The sequence below is a fragment of the Schistocerca piceifrons genome, chromosome 9, assembly GCF_021461385.2.
Source record: "Schistocerca piceifrons isolate TAMUIC-IGC-003096 chromosome 9, iqSchPice1.1, whole genome shotgun sequence".
Classification (NCBI taxonomy): domain Eukaryota; kingdom Metazoa; phylum Arthropoda; class Insecta; order Orthoptera; family Acrididae; genus Schistocerca; species Schistocerca piceifrons.
Window position 1 is genome coordinate 18,602,051 of NC_060146.1, and position 23,067 is coordinate 18,625,117.

Below are 23,067 nucleotides of genomic sequence, written 5' to 3' on the forward strand. Positions count from 1 at the left end.
TTGCTGAGATGCCGAAACCACTGTGATAACAGCACCACTGTTCCGATGAGTCTTGTCATGGCAGTCTTCCTCTTTTTCAGACTGTGACCCTTATAGTTGCTGTCAGTGTATGGCTATCCATACTTTTAGTTCAGCCACTTACGTTGCTAGGTGCTCCATGGTGGGCTCATCTGGTGTGTTCTACTGGTATTTGTGTGCATTAGGAACAGTGATGTCAGCTTCCACTTCCTCGCCTGTTCCAGCATCCTTGTCTTGGCTGTTGCTCAGTTTTGCACATGCTGAAGCCTCACTTAAACTGTTTAAAATGGCGTTTGCCTTCTTTGCTAAGTCTCACTATGGCACGTGTGCAAGGATGACGTCGATGGTGGCTGAAGCCACAATATGTGTAAAGACTGTCTAGGTAGAAGTTCTGGCCTTACTAATGTATGTAAAGTTCTGAGTAGTTGCCCATGTTTTCATATGCAAAAATCTTTTTTAACCATCATTCTGGTGACAGTGTGTCATGCAGTACGAGGGATTCTTTTAGTGCATTGTAACTTGGTTGTGACAATATTTCTTCAGTTTCCTCATCACTCCTAAATCTAGATGTGAAACCACAATATAAAATCTATCTGTGTTACCAAACATGCTGTTGAAATATGCATTTGACTGGCCAAAAACAAACAGAAGTTACGTCAACCGAGAAAGCGGGAAGCTTAACATTTCCATGTTGCACATACATACTCCCTTCTTGCATATTTTGCAACAAATTAAGAGTCGTGGATGGTGATCCAGGGTCAAGTGGTAAGTCTTATTTTGTTCTGATTTCTGTTTCCGGTACATCCATCAATGGATCCACTGTTTTTGATGATACATTTCCTTGTTATCCTTTGCTTCTTTTCATTTTTCAGGTTTACCACTATGGGAATGCTAATTTATTTTTACTTTCACAGTAAATATCATTCAGTATTCGGTAACGAACTTTATTGTACAAGCATAGAAATGCAGAGCAAAGAAACTAAACAACTGTAAATAACAACAGTAACCAAGCCACCAACAGCAAAGGTGCTTATATTATTTGCAATGGTTTGAATCATTTATTGCAGCTAAGTTTACTGTGGTGTTGCCATATGGAAAAGGAAAGGGACAAAGAAAGCGCAAGTGTGCTCTTTAGGGCATACAGCAAGGGAAGACCCTAGATACACTGTACCATAATAAGGTACGTCTACAAAAGTTTGATTCTGAGTTTATATGTTTTACATAAATGTGCATATAATTTTACTTTTGACATGAATAGGTATCACCTTAATTTGTAAAAACACCACATGTGTATGATTTGATTGCATCTTTTGTATTACTTCAGCATGCCATTAAATATAACATTGACAGAATAGTCACAAGATTCAGAGCAATTGCGTCAGCCATAACCAGAGAGAACTGTTCTTTGCAGACACACTACTGCACTTTTTCTGAAAAAGGGAGAGATTGGTGGCACAGGCACAATGAAAGTGCATAATCTGAGTGTGTAGTGCTTTCCTCATTACCGTGTCATGTGCACAAATACCGTCATATAAACTGATAGCAGCTTGTCACAAACAAGACAATCCATTCTTATGAAGTTCCTAAATTCATCTGGGCTTCAGGCCTCAACTTCTTCTTTAACAGGGTGTAATGTGCAATAGGCCGTTTGGACCACGTATATTCTCAAATTTACAATCTTATCCTTTTCTCGATCTTATTTTAAATGTTTTAAACTCCGACTGTATAATATGTCACGCTAACACAATTAATCCCTATGATGATTTTTTTTAAAAAAAAAAAAAAAAAAAAAAAAAAAAAAAAAAAAAAAAAAAAAATTTCATAAAATTACTGTACTACAAAAAGATAAATTTTTGTTTATGAAAATATATGTTGTGGTGGTAGTTAGTGATTAACGTCCCGTCGACAATGAGGTCATTAGAGACGGAGCGCAAGCTCGGGTTAGGGAAGGATTGGGAAGGAAATCGGCCGTGCCCTTTCAAAGGAACCATGCTGGCATTTGCCTGAAACGATTTAGGGAAATCACGGAAAACCTAAATCAGGATGGCTGGAGACGGGATTGAACCGTCGTCCTCCCGAATGCGAGTCCAGTGTGCTAACCACTGCACCACCTCGCTCGGTATATGTTGTCATAATTGTTCTATTGTGATGTTGAGTCAATTCCATTTTCTGTAAATTACTTTTGATTTAATATTCTTGGTTTAGATCTTAGTATGACTATACATTTACTGAGGTACTTTGAAACGATGTTAACTGTGAGTTGGTTCTATGTTGTCTGGCGGGAAGGAAGGAGAGGTGTAAAGATTTTTTTGGAGTTGCATACAAATGGAATACATTTCGCTGAGTGGACATTGTATTTGATGACAGCAAGGCATCTAGTCTATTAGAAATGAAAATTACATATGAATCAGTTTGTCATCTATGTTATTTAAAGAAACATGTCGACCTATAAGGTTTCCAGGTCTACAAGAGAATCTGGTTTCCAGACAGAAGAAATTCAAGCAATGGGTCAAAGAAGATCCTCAAAAATCAGATGAGTAATTTTCCACATCCACATCTACATCCATACTCCGCAAGCCACCTGACAGTGTGTGGCGGATGGTACCTTGAGTACCTCTATCAGTTCTCCCTTCTATTCCAGTCTCGTATTGTTCGTGGAAAGAAGGACTGTCGGTATGCTTCTGTGTGGGCTCTAATCTCTCTGATTTTATCCCCATGGTCTCTTCGCGAGATATACATAGGAGGGAGCAATATACTGCTTGACTCTTCGGTGAAGGTATGTTCTCGAAACTTTAACAAAAGCCCATACCGAGATATTGAGCGTCTCTCCTGCAGAGTCTTCCACTGGAGTTTATCTATCATCTCCGTAACGCTTTCGCGATTACTAAACGATCCTGTAACAAAGTGCGCTGCTCTCCCTTGGATCTTCACTATCTCTTCTATCAACCCTATCTGGTATGGTTCCCACGCTGCTGAGCAGTATTCAAGCAGTGGGTGAACAAGCGTACTGTAACCTACTTCGTTTGTTTTCGGATTGCATTTCCTTCGGAATTTCCAACGATCAACTTTATATGATCATTCCATTTTAAATCACTCCTAATGCGCACTCCCAGATAATTTATGGAATTAACTGCTTCCAGTTGCTGACCTGCTATTTTGTAGCTAAATGATAAGGGATCTATCTTTCTATGTATTCGCAGCACATTACACTTGTCTACATTGAGATTCAATTGCCATTCCCTGCACCATGCGTCAATTTGCTGCAGATCCTTCTGCATTTCAGTACAATTTTCCATTGTTACAACCTCTCGATACACCACAGCATCATCTGCAAAAAGCCTCAGTGAACTTCCGATGTCATCCACAAGGTCATTTATGTATATTGTGAATAGCAACGGTCCTACGACACTCTCCTGCAGCTCACCTGAAATCACTCTTTCTTCGGAAGACTTCTCTCCATTGAGAATGACATGCTGCGTTCCGTTATCTAGGAACTCTTCAATCCAATCACACAATTGGTCTGATAGTCAATATGCTCTTACTTTGTTCATTAAACAACTGTGGGGAACTGTATCGAATGCCTTGCGGAAGTCAAGAAACACGGCATCTACCTGTGAACCCGTGTCTATGGCCCTCTGAGTCTCGTGAACAAATAGCGCGAGCTGGGTTTCACACGAACGCCTTTTTCAAAACCCATGCTGATTCCTACAGAGTAGATTTCTAGTCTCCAGAAAAGTCATTGTACTCAAACATAATACATGTTCCAAAATTCTACAACTGATTGACGTTAGAGATATATGTCTATAGTTCTGCACATCTGTTCGTCGTCCTTTCTTGAAAATGGGGAAGACCTGTGCCCTTGTCCAATCCTTTGGAACGCTACGCTCTTCTCACGACCTACGGTACACCGCTGCAAGGAGGGGGGCAAGTTCCTTCGCGTACTCTGTGTAAAATCGAACTGGTATCCCATCAGGTCCAGCGGCCTTTCCTTTTTTGAGCGATTTTAATTGTTTCTCTATCCGTCTGTCGTCTATTTCAATATCTACCATTCTGTCATCTGTGCGACAATCTAGAGAAGGAACTACAGTGCAGTCTTCCTCTGTGAAACAGCTCTGGAAAAAGACATTTAGTATTTCGGCCTTTAGTCTGTCATCCTCTGTTTCAGTACCATTTTGGTCACAGAGTGTCTGGACATTCTGTTTTAATCCACCTACCGCTTTGACATAAGACCAAAATTTCTTAGGATTTTCTGCCAAGTCAGTACATAGAACTTTACTTTCGAATTTATTGAGCGCCTCTCGTATAGCCCTCCTCACACTACATTTCGCTTCGCATAATTTTTGTTTGTCCGCAAGGCTTTGGCTATGTTTATGTTTGCAGTGAAGTTCCCTTTGCTTCCGCAGCAGTTTTCAAACACAGTTGTTGTACCACGGTGGCTCTTTTCCATCTCTTATGATCTTGCTTGGCACATACTCATCTAACGCATATTGTACGATGGTTCTGAACTTTGTCCACGGATCCTCAACACTATCTGTACTTGAGACAAAACTTTTGTGTTGAGCTGTCAGGTACTCTGCAATCTGCTTTTTGTCACTTTTGCTAAACAGAAAAATCTTCCTACCTTTTTTAATATTTCTATTTACAGCTGAAATCATCGATGCAGTAACCGCTTTGTGATTGCTATTTTTCTGTAAAACTATCACTAGACTCGGCCAATATTTTTTGCTCCACGAACATTTATTACAATTACTGATCATCCAGTAGGTACACAGGCCCTTAACCTGACAAAGCACATAGAAGATGGTTTTCAGCTCGAAAATTCACTGGAGTGGCCTTTGTCGATCTCTCTTCAGCGTACGACACTGTACAACATCAAATCATCCTAAGGAAAATTTACGACCTTACCGTGGACTTCAGGCTTACGCAAATCGTTGCCACCCTGTTGCAAACCGACATTTCTTTGTAGAATTTCAAGGCAGGTGGAGCAGATGGAGAATACAAAAGAGTGGGCTTCCACAAGGCACTGTCTTAGCACCAATGCTGTTTCATATCTACACCAATGGCTAACCACTTCCTCTCCACACGTATGCAGACAACCTCAGCTTGGAAACTCAGGGTAAGAATTTTGAGACAGTAGAATAAAATCTCACTGCTGCTCTGAAGATTCTCTCAGAATATTATGAGGAAACCAAACCCATCAAAAACTAAAACATGTGCTTTTCATCTGAAGAACAGAGAAGCTTCTCGACAGCTGCACGTGAACTGGAATGGAAAGGTTAGGTTAGGTTAGTGTTGTTTAACGTCCCGTCGACAACGAGGTCATTAGAGACGGAGCTTGAGCTCAGGTTAGGGAAGGATGGGGAAGGAAATCGGCCGTGCCCTTTGAAAGGAACCATCCCGGCATTTGCCTCAACGATTTAGGGAAATCACGGAAAACCTAAATCAGGATGGCTGGAGACGGGATTGAACCGTCGTCCTCCTGAATGCGAGTCCAGTGTGCTAACCACTGCGCCACCTTGCTCGGTGAATGGAAAGGAGTTGGAACACTGCAGTGCTCCAGTTTACCTTGGTGTTACCCTGGACTGCTCCCTGACCTTCAAGGCACACTACATCAAGCCAAAGTTTCATTGCGAAATTGCCTACCGCACAAGGTGACTGGTTCTGCATGGGGTGCCCACACCCAGACAGTAAGAACAACTACCCTGGTATTCTGCTACTCCCCTGCCGAATATGCTGCTCCAGTGTGGTACAATTCTGCACATGCAAAAAAAGTGGACACCGCCATGAATGAAACCTGCAGCCTGATCACAGGCTGTCTGAAGCCCGCACCAATACAGAAGCTGTATACACCTGCAGGTATAGCCCCAACCGATATTAGATGTGAGACAGCTGCTAGCAATGAGACGAAAAAGGTGTGCAATAACCCAGCCCATCCCTTGCACGAACATCAGCCACCATCTCCTTGATTGAAGTCCAGGAAGAACTTACTACAGTCTTCTGTTCCAATTGACAGAGACCTAAGTATACCCAGGATTGAACTGTGGAAAAAAAAGACATCCTGTCCATCCAGAGTGAGACATAATTGAAAAAACTCTGTCACCCAGTCACTAATAAGAAGGATGGTGTACATGGAAGTCCTCGAACAAACTGCACTCCGGCATTGCAAGAATGAAGGACAACTTGAAGAAATGGGGCATCGCACAAGGTGGAGACACACTGTGTGAATGTGGAGATGAACAAACTACAAGCCATCTCCTGAAGTGTCATCTCTGCCCATACTCTTGTACAGGACTGGAACTGGCCTTGGCTTATAGCAATGCAGTCAATGTTGCCAAATATTGGACACAACTAGTGTACATGTGTTTATTATGTAAAAATTGATTTCTTACTCCTGTGTGTATTATGTAAATATTGATTTCTTACTCTTTTTTCATGTGTGTTCATTTTATTACATTTATATGTCTTTTAATTACTCATGTATACAAATATGTATATTTTTAAATCAGCACAGTCTGAGTCCCGGTACTTCTGACATGAATAAATAAAATATCATCTAGTTGTACTCTTAACAAATGAGGTCATTAAAAGGGCATGTGTCCCTGTCGTCCCCTCTTCTACCCAGCCAGGGTCAAACCTAAGTCCTACTCCTGGCATTACATCATCATTCAGCCCTTCAACTACGGCAGCCACTGTCATGGCGAGTGCTGCGTAGATAACTGTGTCCTCCAAATCCAAAATGCTGTGAAATATAAACTGTGACCTCCATGTCCAAAATACTTTGAAATGTAAACCCAATCATTTGCTTTTATCCGAACATCATAATACAAACACTTTAGTCCTTAATTCTGTATAATCATAACTTAATTTCATTCTAGCTGCACAAGGCAACAATAACTGCTAATAAATACAAACCTAGACCTCTCAGAAGTTTCGATATGAGTAAATAGTAACTTTTCAAAACTATCAACTTTCACACTCAACAGCATAAACAAGTCTGCAGTTCTGAGTGTGTACCCTTGAAACGCTGGTGCAGACTTACATACGAAAGGTGTGCCATGTAATACTGACTTAAATGAGATAAGAAATGATTTGCTTAGCAATGACATGGCTTAAAACCAGGGCCATTATTCTAAAACACTGCAGTACACTGCCTCAACAAGAAGCTGGATACAAAAGCAAGAGTGCTCAAAATTAAAAGCAAGAGTGCTCAAAATTGTAAACAATGACAGCAAAAAAATGCACAATACCTTCTTGGTTCAATGCCACAACTTGTTGCCTCTACTTCCTTTTGGAGTTCCTGAAAGAATTTAGAAGATCAACAACAACAACAACAACAACAACAACAACAAAAGATCAAATTCTACTATACAGCACCGAAACTTGGACAAATCATAAAGCTAATAAAATGCTATTCCCTCAGACACATGAAATAAAATTTTAAGAAATGCCAAAGAATGTCATCTCTTTTATAATGACCCCAATAACATTTGGGAGGAACTGAAAGTAAAGCCAGCTGATTACCCATGTTGGCACAAAAATGTGAAACTGACAGAAAAAGTCATTTTGCCAGATGTTTTCTTTGCAGACGATAAAAACATTGCAATAAGTAGAAAGTCAAGTACAGATTTAGAAATGGCTGCTAATCAAATTTTTACTGACATACATAAATGGTTTAAAGCTAATACACTGTCACTAAACTTTGAAAAGACCCACTATAGGCATTTCAGAACCTATAACAGATTTCCTTCTAGCACATGTATAACATATGAAGACATGCACATTAAAGAAGCTGACAGTGTGAAATTTCTGGGATTATAACTCGATAATAAATTTAGCTGGGAAGGATTCCTGAAGCGCCTAAGCAAGTCTGTATTTGCATTTAAAAACAATGTACATGAAGACCTAAAATCACTTACCTTAGTCCAAAAAGAAGTTCAATATTCAGAAACACACATTTTCAATAAATTGCTAGCAAATATTAAAAAACTTGGTTTCATATAAAGCACAGTTTAAACAGTGTTTGAAAGACCTTTTGATAGGCAACTCCTCCTACTCAACAGATGAATATCTTAATAGGGACTGTTAGAGCAGCTTAAGTAAAAAATCTGTTAAATTTCAGTTTTGACAGCGCTTGGGCGCAACAGTGAAGATTAGGTATTTTGTGTGTGATAAATTTATTAAATGTGTACAACTATGTTTCATTCTGAGAGTGTATTAATTCTGTAAATATTAGCAGTTGCAGTTTACTGTAATGTATTTCCTATTTTGATAATCTTCTGACAAATGATCAGGGGAGTGAGTATTATATTCAAATGTTTTATGTATTTTAAGTTATACTCTCTGACTTGTTCCACATACACAAGAATCATCTCATTTTTGGGTCTATGGAACAAAAACTGAATCTAATCTAATCTACATAATATCAGTAATATCAGCCATCGCAAAACCATATGAGGTTAAAATAAAGCGCGATTCCCATTTGTTTTATTGTTATTGATCTGGTGAATCTAATAAAACATGTCCAAGACGTGTATCTGCAGTAGTTTACCAGAACATCCAGAGAAGCAAAGACGTAATTTCATAAAATTTTTAATTTATTAACTACTTGGCCAATTTGTTTTTTAAATTCCAGATAACTGAACAAAGTTTTCAACAAAAGTTGTAGAGAATTTAATTTTGGAAAAAATAATGGTAGTAACGTTAAATGAAACTGTACGAGGGCATCAAATAATCTGCTTTTATTAATACCATAGCACAAGTGAATTCATGCTAAACCAGAAAAAACTAAGTTCAGTGTTAAGGAAGTTGTACAGTGTACATACAATTTCACAATACATTCACAATAAATGTTCAAAAATGTTGCCAACAATGACATAAAAGTTTCTACATTATTAATGGAAAGCAAACAAATGTACTTATATAATAATCCTTGTCTCTCTGGATGTTGTGGAAAATTACTGCAGGTACACATCTGGGACATGTTTTATAGATTCGCCAGACCAATAACAACAAAATAAATGGAAATCATGCTTTACTTTAACCTCGTACAGTTTTGCAATGGCTTCATATTAACAAAGTTGTTGAATTTCAGGCAAAATCTTTTATTAGCCATAACATTGTAAGTAAACATTTGCAGACCCATGTATATACGAACTTTTTTCTTTAGGTTTACTTGTAGAATAATGTATCAAAATATTTGCAGATCTTCATGCATCAACCTGTTTACACAGTTTCATTTGATTAATGCACCTATTCCTGGGTTTCTACAGGATCCCCCATTTTGTTCGATGCCGAGGTGCTATTCCAGTACATTTGGAGAGACTCTGTAACGCTGTTTGAGTTTCGAGGGAATACCAAAGCAGGCTGAGATGTGAATGGGAATTTGAATTGAGGAAGCAGGCATGCTAGGGCAGCCCATGCTGTTGTGCACAGCCTTTGTGCCAGGGTGGCACAGTAGTCAGAGCATCTGCCTAGTGAGGAGGAGAACAGGGTTCGAATCCCAGCCTCTGTACAAATTTTTATGTCACTTCATTCTGTATATAAACATCATAGATGTGACTTTGTTTACCAAACAGATTGCAGTGGTAGACAACTGGCAAATTGGAAACAAGGCAAAATCGGAAAGAGGCTGAGTGGTAATGTATATTCTTCCTGTCACTGTTCATAGACCACTGACGTAATTTCTAACTATATGTTTACAAACCATAAAATTCAGTCACGGGCTACCGCACTACGTGATGACTAATTTTTGCTGTCAAACACTCTAAGGAATATGACCAAGGAGTCATTGCAATTGAGGACTGCCCTCGCTGCAGCCACTGGAACGAATGACCTTGTCGACGGCTCCACTGAACACGGTAGGTGTGCCAGGCAAACTTCAACTGGTTTCCGTGTCATTCAGCATGGTGTGTTACACTGCTTCTAGTTATTGTCTCAGGAAGTATAAGATCATCATACATGTGGGATTCGGGGACTTTTCCAGAACTATGTAAGAGTGCTTAAGTTCTCTATTCCATGTCTAATATGTTGCAAGTTCTGGGATTCTGAAGATGGCCACCGAACTGGCTGAAATTGGTTATCTATGAAGAAAAAAAGAAAAAAGACCAGCCACTCTAGGCAGTAAAATGCTCTAATAGGATACTAGTCTCTCCAATATAGAAGATCGTCTAATGCTTTCAGTGACAATGTCAGATAACCATATGAAAGAAATTCATTTACAGTAGCAGAAATCACTTGTCATTTAAATGAAGTGACAGCTGGGGATAAGAAAGTGGTAAACTACATTAAGAGATCTGTCATGTCTATTGGACAATGTACCAGCTTGTTTGGGACCAGCAACATCACCTCAAGGGGCCCAATAAGTGTTACCTAACAATGCATGAAGCAGCTGGTTTTGTGGTTGAAGCTCGGAGACCATACCATGTCAGTAACACCGACTGCACAATTTCTGCAATTAACTGATGACCTGTGGTGACATGATGTGAGTACATCAGACATCACCTCCCATGGCTATAACAGGCTATGCATTACCCTGTAATTGGTGAGGGACCGTATCTCTATGCCAGTCACCTCAGTCAGATCGTAGTGCAATCTTTTCCTACTGTGCCATCAAGTGAGCAATCACTAAAGAAGACAATGTACAGAAATACTGTATTAGAATCTGATTCCGACTAATACTTTCACCATCAAATGTTATGCTCTTGGAATCAGAAGAAGACATGACTCTTCATGTTCTGCACCTGTTCCTCATGCATAAAACAACACTCACTATCTTGCACATATTCTGAAGTTAACTGACCCTTATAAGTTTCTCAAGTGCTACTCCATAGCAACACTCATTTCCTTACTTCACAATTCACAGAGGAAACTCTTTTCCGAGCTCCTCTCTCACTGAAATATCCGTCAGCTCCCCAAACAGGAAGCAGCAAACAATGACAACATATTATGACAACTGTGCAGATGCAGTGACCAAATGTGAATAGAATGTTCAACGACACTTCAAAAATAGTGAGTACTGCCTTCTTTTCTGTTCACTTCGATGCAGTGTCTGACATATAGGAGAGGGGCTAATGTAAATTGAGACTAGTTTTGTTGTGAGTACAGATGATATGTTCTGAGGACAATGACCATCTATGCTATTAGGAAAAGCTGTTTTGGAGGAGAGTATCTAGATGGCACAGGTTGTGAATAGCCTTTGGATGCAAGCATATTACACTCCTGGAAATGGAAAAAAGAACACATTGACACCGGTGTGTCAGACCCACCATACTTGCTCCGGACACTGCGAGAGGGCTGTACAAGCAATGATCACACGCACGGCACAGCGGACACACCAGGAACCGCGGTGTTGGCCGTCGAATGGCGCTAGCTGCGCAGCATTTGTGCACCGCCGCCATCAGTGTCAGCCAGTTTGCCGTGGCATATGGAGCTCCATCGCAGTCTTTAACACTGGTAGCATGCCGCGACAGCGTGGACGTGAACCGTATGTGCAGTTGACGGACTTTGAGCAAGGGCGTATAGTGGGCATGCGGGAGGCCGGGTGGACGTACCGCCGAATTGCTCAACACGTGGGGCGTGAGGTCTCCACAGTACATCGATGTTGTCACCAGTGGTCGGCGGAAGGTGCACGTGCCCGTCGACCTGGGACCGGACCGCAGCGACGCACGGATGCACGCCAAGACCGTAGGATCCTACGCAGTGCCGTAGGGGACCGCACCGCAACTTCCCAGCAAATTAGGGACACTGTTGCTCCTGGGGTATCGGCGAGGACCATTCGCAACCGTCTCCATCAAGCTGGGCTACGGTCCCGCACACCATTAGGCCGTCTTCCGCTCACGCCCCAACATCGTGCAGCCCGCCTCCAGTGGTGTCGCGACAGGCGTGAATGGAGGGATGAATGGAGACGTGTCGTCTTCAGCGATGAGAGTCGCTTCTGCCTTGGTGCCAATGATGGTCGTATGCGTGTTTGGCGCCGTGCAGGTGAGCGCCACAATCAGGACTGCATACGACCGAGGCACACAGGGCCAACACCCGGCATCATGGTGTGGGGAGCGATCTCCTACACTGGCCGTACACCACCGGTGATCGTCGAGGGGACACTGAATAGTGCACGGTACATCCAAACCGTCATCGAACCCATCGTTCTACCATTCCTAGACCGGCAAGGGAACTTGCTGTTCCAACAGGACAATGCACGTCCGCATGTATCCCGTGCCACCCAACGTGCTCTAGAAGGTGTAAGTCAACTACCCTGGCCAGCAAGATCTCCGGATCTGTCCCCCATTGAGCATGTTTGGGACTGGATGAAGCGTCGTCTCACGCGGTCTGCACGTCCAGCACGAACGCTGGTCCAACTGAGGCGCCAGGTGGAAATGGCATGGCAAGCCGTTCCACAGGACTACATCCAGCATCTCTACGATCGTCTCCATGGGAGAATAGCAGCCTGCATTGCTGCGAAAGGTGGATATACACTGTACTAGTGCCGACATTGTACATGCTCTGTTGCCTGTGTCTATGTGCCTGTGGTTCTGTCAGTGTGATCATGTGATGTATCTGACCCCAGGAATGTGTCAATAAAGTTTCCCCTTCCTGGGACAATGAATTCACGGTGTTCTTATTTCAATTTCCAGGAGTGTATGTCTGGCAGCATGTTCTAACTTTATTGATCAACTGTGGTCTTGGCCACAGTTTGGTGATGGTCATTCAGTGGACTGGACAGCTGGTTGGTAGTCATGCCCTCATAAAAAGCTGCCAAGAAGTTGTAGTAGGGCTGATATATGATATGACTGATAGGGATATGCATGTGATGGGAATATTAAAGGATGTGCTTGTGGAATATGTATAGCAGGTCTTGGCTTGTGAGTTCCCTTGTTCTTATGCTTCCCTGTCAAGCGATTCATAATCACCCTTTCAAAATTAATTACATTTCATGTCAGAGTACATGCCATCAGTGAAAGTGCGGAACAACTGCATGACCTGTTGACTGGAATGAACAGTCTGACACTCAATGAATTGAGAATAAATTGAAGAAAGACAAAAATGATGAGATGTAGCAGGAATAAGATCAGTGATGAACTTAACATTGAAACTGGGGATGATGAAGAACATGAAGTGTGCTGGAAGAGCAGACTAGCACAGGCAAAGAGGGCATTGTTAGCCAAAAGAAGTCTACACAAATCAAACATCATCTTGAATTTCAGGAATATTTATGAGAATGTACATATGGAGCACAGAATTATATGAAACTGAGTCACAGATGCCAGGCAAACCAGGAAAGTAGAGAATCAATATGTGAGATGTGGTGCTTCAGAAGGATGCTGAAAATTAGGTGGACTAATTACATGAGGAATGAGGCGATTTTCTAAAGAATCAGCCAGGAAGAGGAACACGTGAAAAAACACTGACAAGAAGAAAGGACAGGATAATAGGACACATATTAAGACATCAAGGAATAACTTACATGGTGCTTAATGGGTAAAAACTGTAGGGGACAACAGAGACCATATCCAACAAATAATATCCCCCCACACAAAAAAAAAAAAAAAAAAAAAAAAAAAAACACCATGGCAAGATCATCGTACTCAAATTTGATCAAACAGTACAGGGATTATCATGTTAATGCTACTTATAAGGTCTCCTAAAGTAAATTTTTTGACAGTCTATGCAGTACCTTCAGGTGGTACTGACAGAATGATTTATGTTCCTTTCTATACATCTAAGGAGCGTACATGCCTAAGCTGTATTCTAGTTCCAAAAAATGGCAATAAATGACGGAGTGTGCTGGAAGAGCTGTGAAGGCTGGTGCTAACATATTAACACAAAACCTAATGACTACAGTAATATTCAAAATGAGCTAACACCTCTTAATGGAGGAGGGTCTGCACAGGGCAGACCACAAATGACTTACGACCTTTGTTCGGCATCGTCTGGCAGTGTGGGAAAACCACTTCAATTGCATGCTTGACAACAAAAGGGTGCAAAAACAGCTGGGGATATAATAGTATAGAATTAGCCTGGTAGTCCAGGTACGCAATGCATTTCACTGCACTATTTGCACTACACTGCATGCATATCCCAATTGATGGTACTGGGAAGATGAACCAGGCATCTGGCATGAGGCTTTGTACACCTGTAGTCAACAGAAGCACCCAGAAGAGACACAGCTTGCGAAGGCACAGAAAATGCAGTAACACTCTTCTAGTTAAATGGACTGTGACAGAACAATGACGACAAGTGCAGAATAAAAATTCTGCAGTTTGCACATGCCACAGCGAAGTGCAGTGGACATTGAGCCACGTGGCACTGCGCGGGTGAGCTGCCGAGTGCACGGCCAGGGATGTTGCCATATCGGAATGGAACAAGAGACTACTCAAGTGACGGTTCAGAGTGCCTCGTGTCAATAAAGCGTTGTAGTCTAAGTTCTCCCTCTGGCGGAAGTAACTGGCGACGGGGTTAGAGGGCTGGTTTCTTGTCTACACAGCCCATTGTTTGCTGCTAAATATGGAGGCAATGGAAGGAGTCACCACAGTATTGTAGCTAGAAACCAGAAACTGAGTGAGTACCCATCTAATGTTGAGAGTTGTATACCATAGAAATCGAGGATCCGCTGCAATATCAGTGCTCCATATAGCGGACTGGCAGCAAGGAAGCTTTCGGCCAAAAAGCAAACACAGCTCACATACGCATTACCACAGTCTCTGGCTGCTGAGGCCAGAAAATTCTCATATAAGTCCATCACACACTTTCAGCAGAAACTCATATGGGTAAAAAATCAGCAAATAGATCACACTGCTCGAGAATACAATACCACCAGTCCAGGGGCATAGTGCACTGAAGAAAGAAAAAAAATCCACAAACGGGAGTTGCTTGGAAACTCTAAACTAACTAACAAACAAGCTAACTAACTCTCTCTCTCTCTCTCTCTCTCTCTCTCTCTCTCTCTCTCTCTCACACACACACACACACACACACACACACACACACACACACACACAGTCCTTGGTTATACGTACTTGCAAACTCGTCCACTCACTATTCTTTTTATGCTTCTATGGTCCGCTCATACACAACAACATTAAAGCAATGAGTTTACAGTAATGAACTGTGGTTGGCAGATTTGTGAGTCAAGTTTCCAAGTGCATGGAGACAGTGAGCTTGAGGATGACATCACAGCACCTGCTACCAAGTTTCAAGTTAATATATGGAGCTCACTTCTGACCTCCAACTGTGGCAGACCACATAAGTGGCATTATCATGATAATCCTCGTATGATCAAATCATGATGAATAGGATAGTGCTGACATGTACTGTGAAGTCAAAAGTATCTAATAACTCATTTGATAATGGCTACAAAACTGAAATTGCAACAGTGTATCAAGAAAGAAGTAATAATAGTCAAATGGTGAAAGCATTATAATTTAGACAGTTCCTTTCTTGCTTAAGTGCTTGTTGAGCACACACTCAACACCTCAAATTATAGTGGGTGGCTGTCTACTGCTCACATCATTCGTTTGCCATTCAGGAGTTTCCAGTATCGTATTATATAACTCTATAGTATGAAAATGAATTTACATTTCTATCAGTGTCACCTCACCATCATCAGGATTTCCTTCCACCAAGTCAAGTAGGAACACCTTTCCTCATATCCCAATTTCTGTCAGTTCTTCTACCACTATCTTTCTTCTACCAAAATTAATACAAGAGAACAGTAGAGACGTACTTGCCAGCATAAAATTCTTCTACCACTGAGATTTGTAGAAGAAACATGAATTTTCATAACAATAATTCTGAATATGGGACTGATGAGAAAACCAACAATTTTCAGTTACCGGACAATAGATGTAATTACTTATGTGCTGTTTCTCACAAATGTTTTAGTATGAAATTTTATTTACTACTGAAATTGTTACATTCTATAAATAATTCAAAACTACATCCTACAGTTTACTCCATGTACTAAATTTTATGTGATGGTCAATATGACCAATAATTTTTTTTCTGAGAACGCTACACTCATTGCCAAAAACTGAGTCATCTTGGATCAAAAGAGCGCTCACAACTTACCCAGTATCTTCCCAATAAGTGTAATAAAAGAGGGGAAGTAGAACTCCAGATGGTGGGCTCACAGTTAGTAAATTACTATCTTGGAGTTTGTGTGTACCATGGTCCAAGAAGTGATAGCAACAAAACTGAAATAAACTATGGATTTTCATGTTTTTGTAACCTCTTTTCCAACATATATCTCTGTAGTTGGAAAGCTGTAATCTTGTTGGCACATTTCTCACAGGTACAATAGTCAAGCACACTACGGAGAAAGTTACTGCTAAATTAAGGAAGATTTAGAAGTACTGGAGAGTCTTTGAGGAAGTAACCACTGGTTTCCAATTAAAGTGAAATCAGTGTGGGCAGTTCACTGCAAGATGAGTGAAACGAAACGTACAGATGTGTAAGGAGTACTGCTGTCTTTGGTGTTATTACATAGTATATCACACTCCTTACAAATTGCTGGTTTCTGGAACTTTCGAAACCGAGTGCACCTTTTTCCTGGAGAGGTAACTGTCTTGCTATTTATCATAAAAAATGGCCAAGAGCTACTGGTCACACACATGCACGTGAACAAGAATCGTCATTCAAGTTTCATATGGAGTGGCTGCATGCAACCTTGTCACACACAAATTGTCTGAAGAAGTTGAATATATCATGGCTCATAGACTAATAGTATTTTAGTAATTCAGTTTATTTGCATAAAGGTGCATTGAATATTTTATAAACACTGTAGACAAAATAATATTGGAGTTGTTAGATGCAAACTTCAGTTTATGGAACATACTGTGATAAAAACAAATAGGAAACAGCTTCTGTGATCAGTGATAACCTGTTAAATTCAGATGGAAATGCAACGCGGCAATTACTACTTCAGCACGAATGTGAAATAAGTTTAGCTGTTAATGCAATAATGGATAAGCCTAGGCATTGTTAGGAAGTGTGTTATGTGAGAAAAGGATGACAAAATGAAGTAACATGATTTATACTGTTATTATTTCAAAGTGACACTCTTCCCATTTTATAAATTTAATAAACTGTAATATCTGCAAGCATGAGAGACAGGTGTTTGTATTATGCTATGCGATCAGTTTCATTTAGTAATCAAGTATGTTCTCTCTGTAAAGCTTCGATACCCAAGTCAAATAGCTGCAAATATGTTAATATTTAGGGAGGAGTTTTCCAATCGGTTCTCATAACAATGACCAATTTTACAGTTGTTACCATTACGGGGACATTTTTTTACAGTTGGCTTACCGCATGAGGACCTGTGCTTTTCAGTGAAGAATACAGATTTGGAACATAAAAATGAGAAATAGTAATGAACAAGAGTGATGAGTCCATTTGCAGAGAGGGTAAAAAAAGTGTGTCACAGTCATGGAAATCGTATGTAAAATACAAACACCCATAGCGTCTCGGACTGTAGTAATCTGAAGCAACCAACTGGATGATACACAGGGAGCAGTGCAGTTTTCAGCACCACACTACGGCACAGCAACCGACAATCGCAGAAATAAATGTGTCACAGTAATTTCAACTTTGCATAATTTGAATTGCTGCTGTAGGTGAACTTTTGAACTATTTGGCATGTGATGAATTTTTTGTGGAACAAGTTAGTTGGGCTTGAGTTTTGTACTTTTGATTTTCAAGTGTAAAAATATCATCATTAAAATGGCAAATACCAGTAGATAGTGTTGTGGGAGCTAAGCTCGGTAAATAGTGAGAAAACAGTAGTGCAGGATTCAAAGATACAGATTCTGAGGACATGACTTCATCTACATCTACATCTACATCTACATCCATACTCCGCAAGCCACCTGACGGTGTGTGGTGGAGGGTACCTTGAGTACCTCTATCGGTTCTCCCTTCTATTCCAGTCTCGTATTGTTCATGGAAAGAAAGATTGTCGACATGCCTCTGTGCGGGCTCTAATCTCTCTGATTTTATCCTCATGGTCTCTTTGCGAGATATACATGGGAGGGAGCAATATACTGCTTGACTCCTCAGTGAAGGTATGTTCTCAAAACTTCAACAAAAGCCCGTACCTAGCTACTGAGTGTCTCTCCTGCAGAGTCTTCCACTGGAGTTTATCTATCATCTCCGTAACGCTTTTGCGATTACTAAATGATCCTGTAACGAAGTGCGCTGTTCTCCGTTGGATCTTCTCTCTCTCTTCTATCAACCCTATCTGGTACGGATCCCACACTGCTGAGCAGTATTCAAACAGTGGGCGAACAAGTGTACTGTAACCTACTTCCTTTGCTTTCAGATTGCATTTCCTTAGGATTCTTCCAATGAATCTCAGTCTGGCATCTGCTTTACCGACGATCAACTTTATATGATCATTCCATTTTAAATCACTCCTAATGCGTACTCCCAGATAATTTATGGAATTAACTCCTTCCAGTTGCTGACCTGCTATATTGTAGCTAAATGATAAGGGATCTTTCTTTCTATGTATTCGCAGCACATTACACTTGTCTACATTGAGATTCAATTGCCATTCCCTGCACCATGCGTCAATTTGCTGCAGATCCTTCTGCATTTCAGTACAATTTTCCATTGTTATAACCTCTCGATACACCACAGCATCATCCGCAAAAAGCCTCAGTGAACTTCCGATGTCATCCACAAGGTCATTTATGTATATTGTGAATAGCAACGGTCCTACGTCACTCCCCTGTGGCTCACCTGAAATCACTCTTACTTCGGAAGACTTCTCTCCATTGAGAATGACATGCTGCGTTCTGTTATCTAGGAACTCTTCAATCCAATCACACAATTGGTCTGATAGTCAATATGCTCTTACTTTGTTCATTAAACAACTGTGGGGAACGGTATCGAATGCCTTGCGGAAGTCAAGAAACACGGCATCTACCTGTGAACCCGTGTCTATGGCCCTCTGAGTCTCGTGGACGAATAGCACATGCTGGGTTTCACACGATAAAAACCCATGCTGATTCCTACAGAGTAGATTTCTAGTCTCCAGAAAAGTCATTATACTCGAACATAATACATGTTCCAAAGTTCTACAACTGATCGACGTTAGAGATATAGGTCTATAGTTCTGCACATCTGTTCGACGTCCCTTCGTAAAAACAGGGATAACCTGTGCCCTTTTCCAATCCTTTGGAATGCTACGCCCTTCTAGAGACCTACGGTACACTGCTGCAAGAAGGGGGGCAAGTTCCTTCGCGTACTCTGTGTAAAATCAAACTGGTATCCCATCAGGTCCAGCAGCCTTTCCTCTTTTGAGTGATTTTAATTGTTTCTCTATCCCTGTGTCGTCTATTTCGATATCTACCATCTGTGCGACAATCTAGAGAAGGAACTACAGTGCAGTCTTCCTCTGTGAAACAGCTTTGGAAAAAGACATTTAGTATTTCGGCCTTTAGTCTGTCAGCCACTGTTTCAGTACCATTTTGGTCACACAGTGTCTGGACATATTGTTTTGATCCACCTACTGCTTTGACATAAGACCAAAATTTCTTAGGATTTTCTGCCAAGTCAGTACATAGAACTTTACTTTTGAATTCATTGAATGCCTCTCGCATAGTCCTCCTCACACTACATTTCGATTCGCGTAACTTTTGTTTGTCTGCAAGGCTTTGGCTACGTTTATGTTTGCAGTGAAGTTCCCTTTGCTTCCGCAGCAGTTTTCTAACTCAGTTGTTGTACCACGGCGGCTCTTTTCCATCTCTTACGACCTAGCTTGGCACATACTCATCTAACGCATATTGTACGATGGTTTTGAACTTTGTCCACGGATCCTCAACACTATCTGTACTTGAGACAAAACTTTTGTGTTGAGCCGTCAGGTACTCTGTAATCTGCTTTTTGTCACTTTTGCTAAACAGAAAAATCTTCCTACCTTTTCTAATATTTCTATTTACGGCTGAAATCATCAATGCAGTAACCACTTTAAGATCGCTGATTCCCTGTTGACTTGATGCTACTCAACATGATAAAGGCATCACAGGAGGAACTAATCAAGGACTTGAATATAAATGGAGCCACAGCTGAATGCATCAGGTACTGCCTTGTTTACTGAAATACCTGGTTCTGGCCTTATTGTGTCATGCGGAATGCCTCTGCTGTGATCTCACACGATGAAACAAGTAGCACATGCACAGATGATGATTGTACTGAATTGAACACACACATTCTCAGTATGGATTCAAATGTATTGTCAATGGCTAAGCAACATATTTTGAAGTGGAAGGTTCAAGCAGAGCATGCGAAGATTACTGCTACAGAGAAGTTGGAGCAGAATGTTACAAAATGAAAACAAGATTTAGGAGAAAAGAAGCAGAGTCCATTACATTGTGAGAAGAAACTTGAACATATGTTGCTTTCAAAGCAGGATAAAGGAAGTCTGTTGCACACAGAGATCAAGACAATGCTCCTGGCAAAATACTGATATAAAAGCACGAAACATGAGAATTTTAATTTGATTTTCAACTGACCATACAATTCTAAATACGACAAAATGTACTCCTAATATTTGGAAACAGTATTAGAAATAAAATACTATCTTGAAATACTGTTCAATGAAAGACACAGCGCATGCTGGGTGACACAGTGACTGCGTGCTGTTTTTAGTCATTTGACTGGCACAAAAACTGAAACTGTAGAGCAGATACAACAAATATCTGTACGTATTGAAAAAGAGGAGAAACGAGATGAGTCAGAGGGCAGAGGAAGCAAAGGAAGACATAATTATCATCACGAATGCACATGATTACAAGTCACCTCGCTACAGACAGTGATACATCTACATCTACATGGTTACTCTGCAAATCACATTAAAGTGCCTGGCAGATGGTTCATCAAACCACCTTCACAATTCTCTATTGTTCCAATATCATATAGTGCACGGAAAGAATGAACACCTATGTCTTTCTGTACAAGCTCTGATTTCCCATATTTTATCATGGTGATCATTTCTCTCAGAGTAGGTCGGTGTCAACAAAACATTTTCGCATTCTGATGTGGAAGTTGGTGATTGGAATTTCGTGAGAAGATTCCACTGCAATGAAAAACACCTTTGTTTTAATGCTATCCACCCCTTCTTTGAACTTCTTCGATGTACTCCGTCAGTCCTATCTGTTAAGGATCCCACACCGTGCAGCAGTATTCTAAAAGAGGACGAACAAGCGTAGTGTAGGCAGCCTCCTTAGTAGATCTGTTAATTTTCTACGTGTCCTGCCAATAAAACGCAGTTTTTGGTTAGCCTTCCCCACATTTTCTGTGTGTTCCTTCCAATTTGCGTTGTTCATAATTGTAATTTGTAGGTATTTAGTTGAATTTACAGCCTTTAGATTAGACTGATTTATCGTGTAATTGAAGTTTAATGGATTCCTTTTAGCACTCATGTGGTTGACCTCACACTTTTCATTATTTAGGGTCAATTGCCAATTTTCACATCATACAGATATCTTTTCTAAATCTTTTGCAATTTGTTTTGATCTCCTGACGACTTTATTAGTCAATAAATGACAGCGTCATCTGCAAACAACCTAAGAGGGCTGCTCAGATTATCTGCCAAATCGTTTATATAGATAAGGGACAGCAAAGGGCCTATAACACTACCTTGGGGAACAAGAAGAGAGTGGAATACAACAAACTGCACAGCCAAGGACCTGTGCGAGAAAGAACAGGCAGAGCTGTAAGAGCGTGTTCCTATCCAAATGTTTACGGAGATGTAAGTATTATACAGTGGAAGAAGAGACTTGAGAAGAAGCGAAAAAGACAGCACAGAGGTCGACAATGATGCGACTTGGAATGATGTATGTGCAGGAAGACTGAGTGGTACCCACAAGTAACAGAACTGTCAAATGTCCTCGATAGGCTTCTCGGGTTTTCTGCCGGATCCTAAAATCGACACGATTCGATATTTTTGGGATGCGCCATCTTCAGCAGTTTTCAGCGGGTCTTGACAACAACAACATCCTCCTGAAGAGAGTGGGTAGGTGAATTGCTGAAATATCGAATCGTGTCGATTTTAGGATCCAGCAGAAAACTCGAAGAGGTTAGCAAGAATTATTACGCATGGAAAGCCTACAAAGTTAGAACCGTCAAATGTTTATGAACAGCGATTTGTTTATAGTGTGCTCTTCCATTTGTGTTTACGAACTGTACGTGTAGTGCTAGCAGCGTCCCCATGCTGCCGCATCACACACAAGTTGTCTGAAGTATTTTGCTAAAGACTGATTATGAGCTGAAAATATTACATCGATTCGTAGGGTGACAATATTTTAGCAATTGTGTTTATTAATGGAAAGATGCACGAAATTACTTAGGAATACTGTAGACGAAATACCATTGTCGTTGTAGGGCTGTAACTTCAATTAATGGAATATATTTGCTGTTAAAACAGAAATGAAGTGGCTCCTGTGATCAGTGGTAATTTGTTAAATTAATGTGGAAATACAAGCAGCAATGGTTACTTCAGCACGAATGTGAAATGAGCTTAACAGTTAATATAAAGAGGATGAGTGTAGGCACTGATAGGAGATCTGTTACATGCCATAAAGATAATAACAGGAAGTAATATCGATCTATACTGTTATTATTTTAAAGTGTCATTCTTTCCCTGTTTTAAACTGAGAAACTTAAATATTTGCAAGTATAGGAGACAAGTATTTGTAATAGACTGCACGGCCAGTTTCACAAAGCGCATTCTCTCTGTAAAGGTTCCATATCCGAGCCTGACAGAAGCAAATATGTTTAATTTAAGGAGGAACTTTACATCGGGTTCCCCGACGAGGACCAATTTTACACGAGGAGGTAATAAATCCCTGGGTAATGACAACAGGTATAGCCAACACAGAAGAGCTTTATTTGGACAATATTGCAGCTCACTGCCTGCAGAAAAGAAGAGGGAGTGGCGATATTATGAGGGGCATTCAATTAGTAACATAACACATTTATTTCTAAGAGCAGGCTGGTTTTGTTCAGGATTCCAGTACACCATACTATTCTCCACTCTTCTGGCTAAAAAACCCT

At 40.7% G+C, this 23,067-nt stretch overlaps 1 protein-coding gene and 1 non-coding gene across 2 annotated transcripts in view; both read right to left on the bottom strand.

The window, feature by feature from the left end:
• Positions 1-23,067, bottom strand: part of LOC124717132 (zinc finger protein 679-like) — a 190,818-nt gene that overhangs the window by 90,664 nt on the left and 77,087 nt on the right. The window contains exon 5 of the mRNA XM_047243871.1: positions 7,266-7,315. Within this exon, the coding sequence (XP_047099827.1) occupies positions 7,266-7,315 (50 nt within the window). The remainder of the gene's footprint in view (positions 1-7,265; positions 7,316-23,067) is intronic.
• Positions 2,063-2,135, bottom strand: Trnaa-cgc. Its single transcript has one exon. It is a non-coding gene; the product is annotated as a tRNA-Ala (tRNA).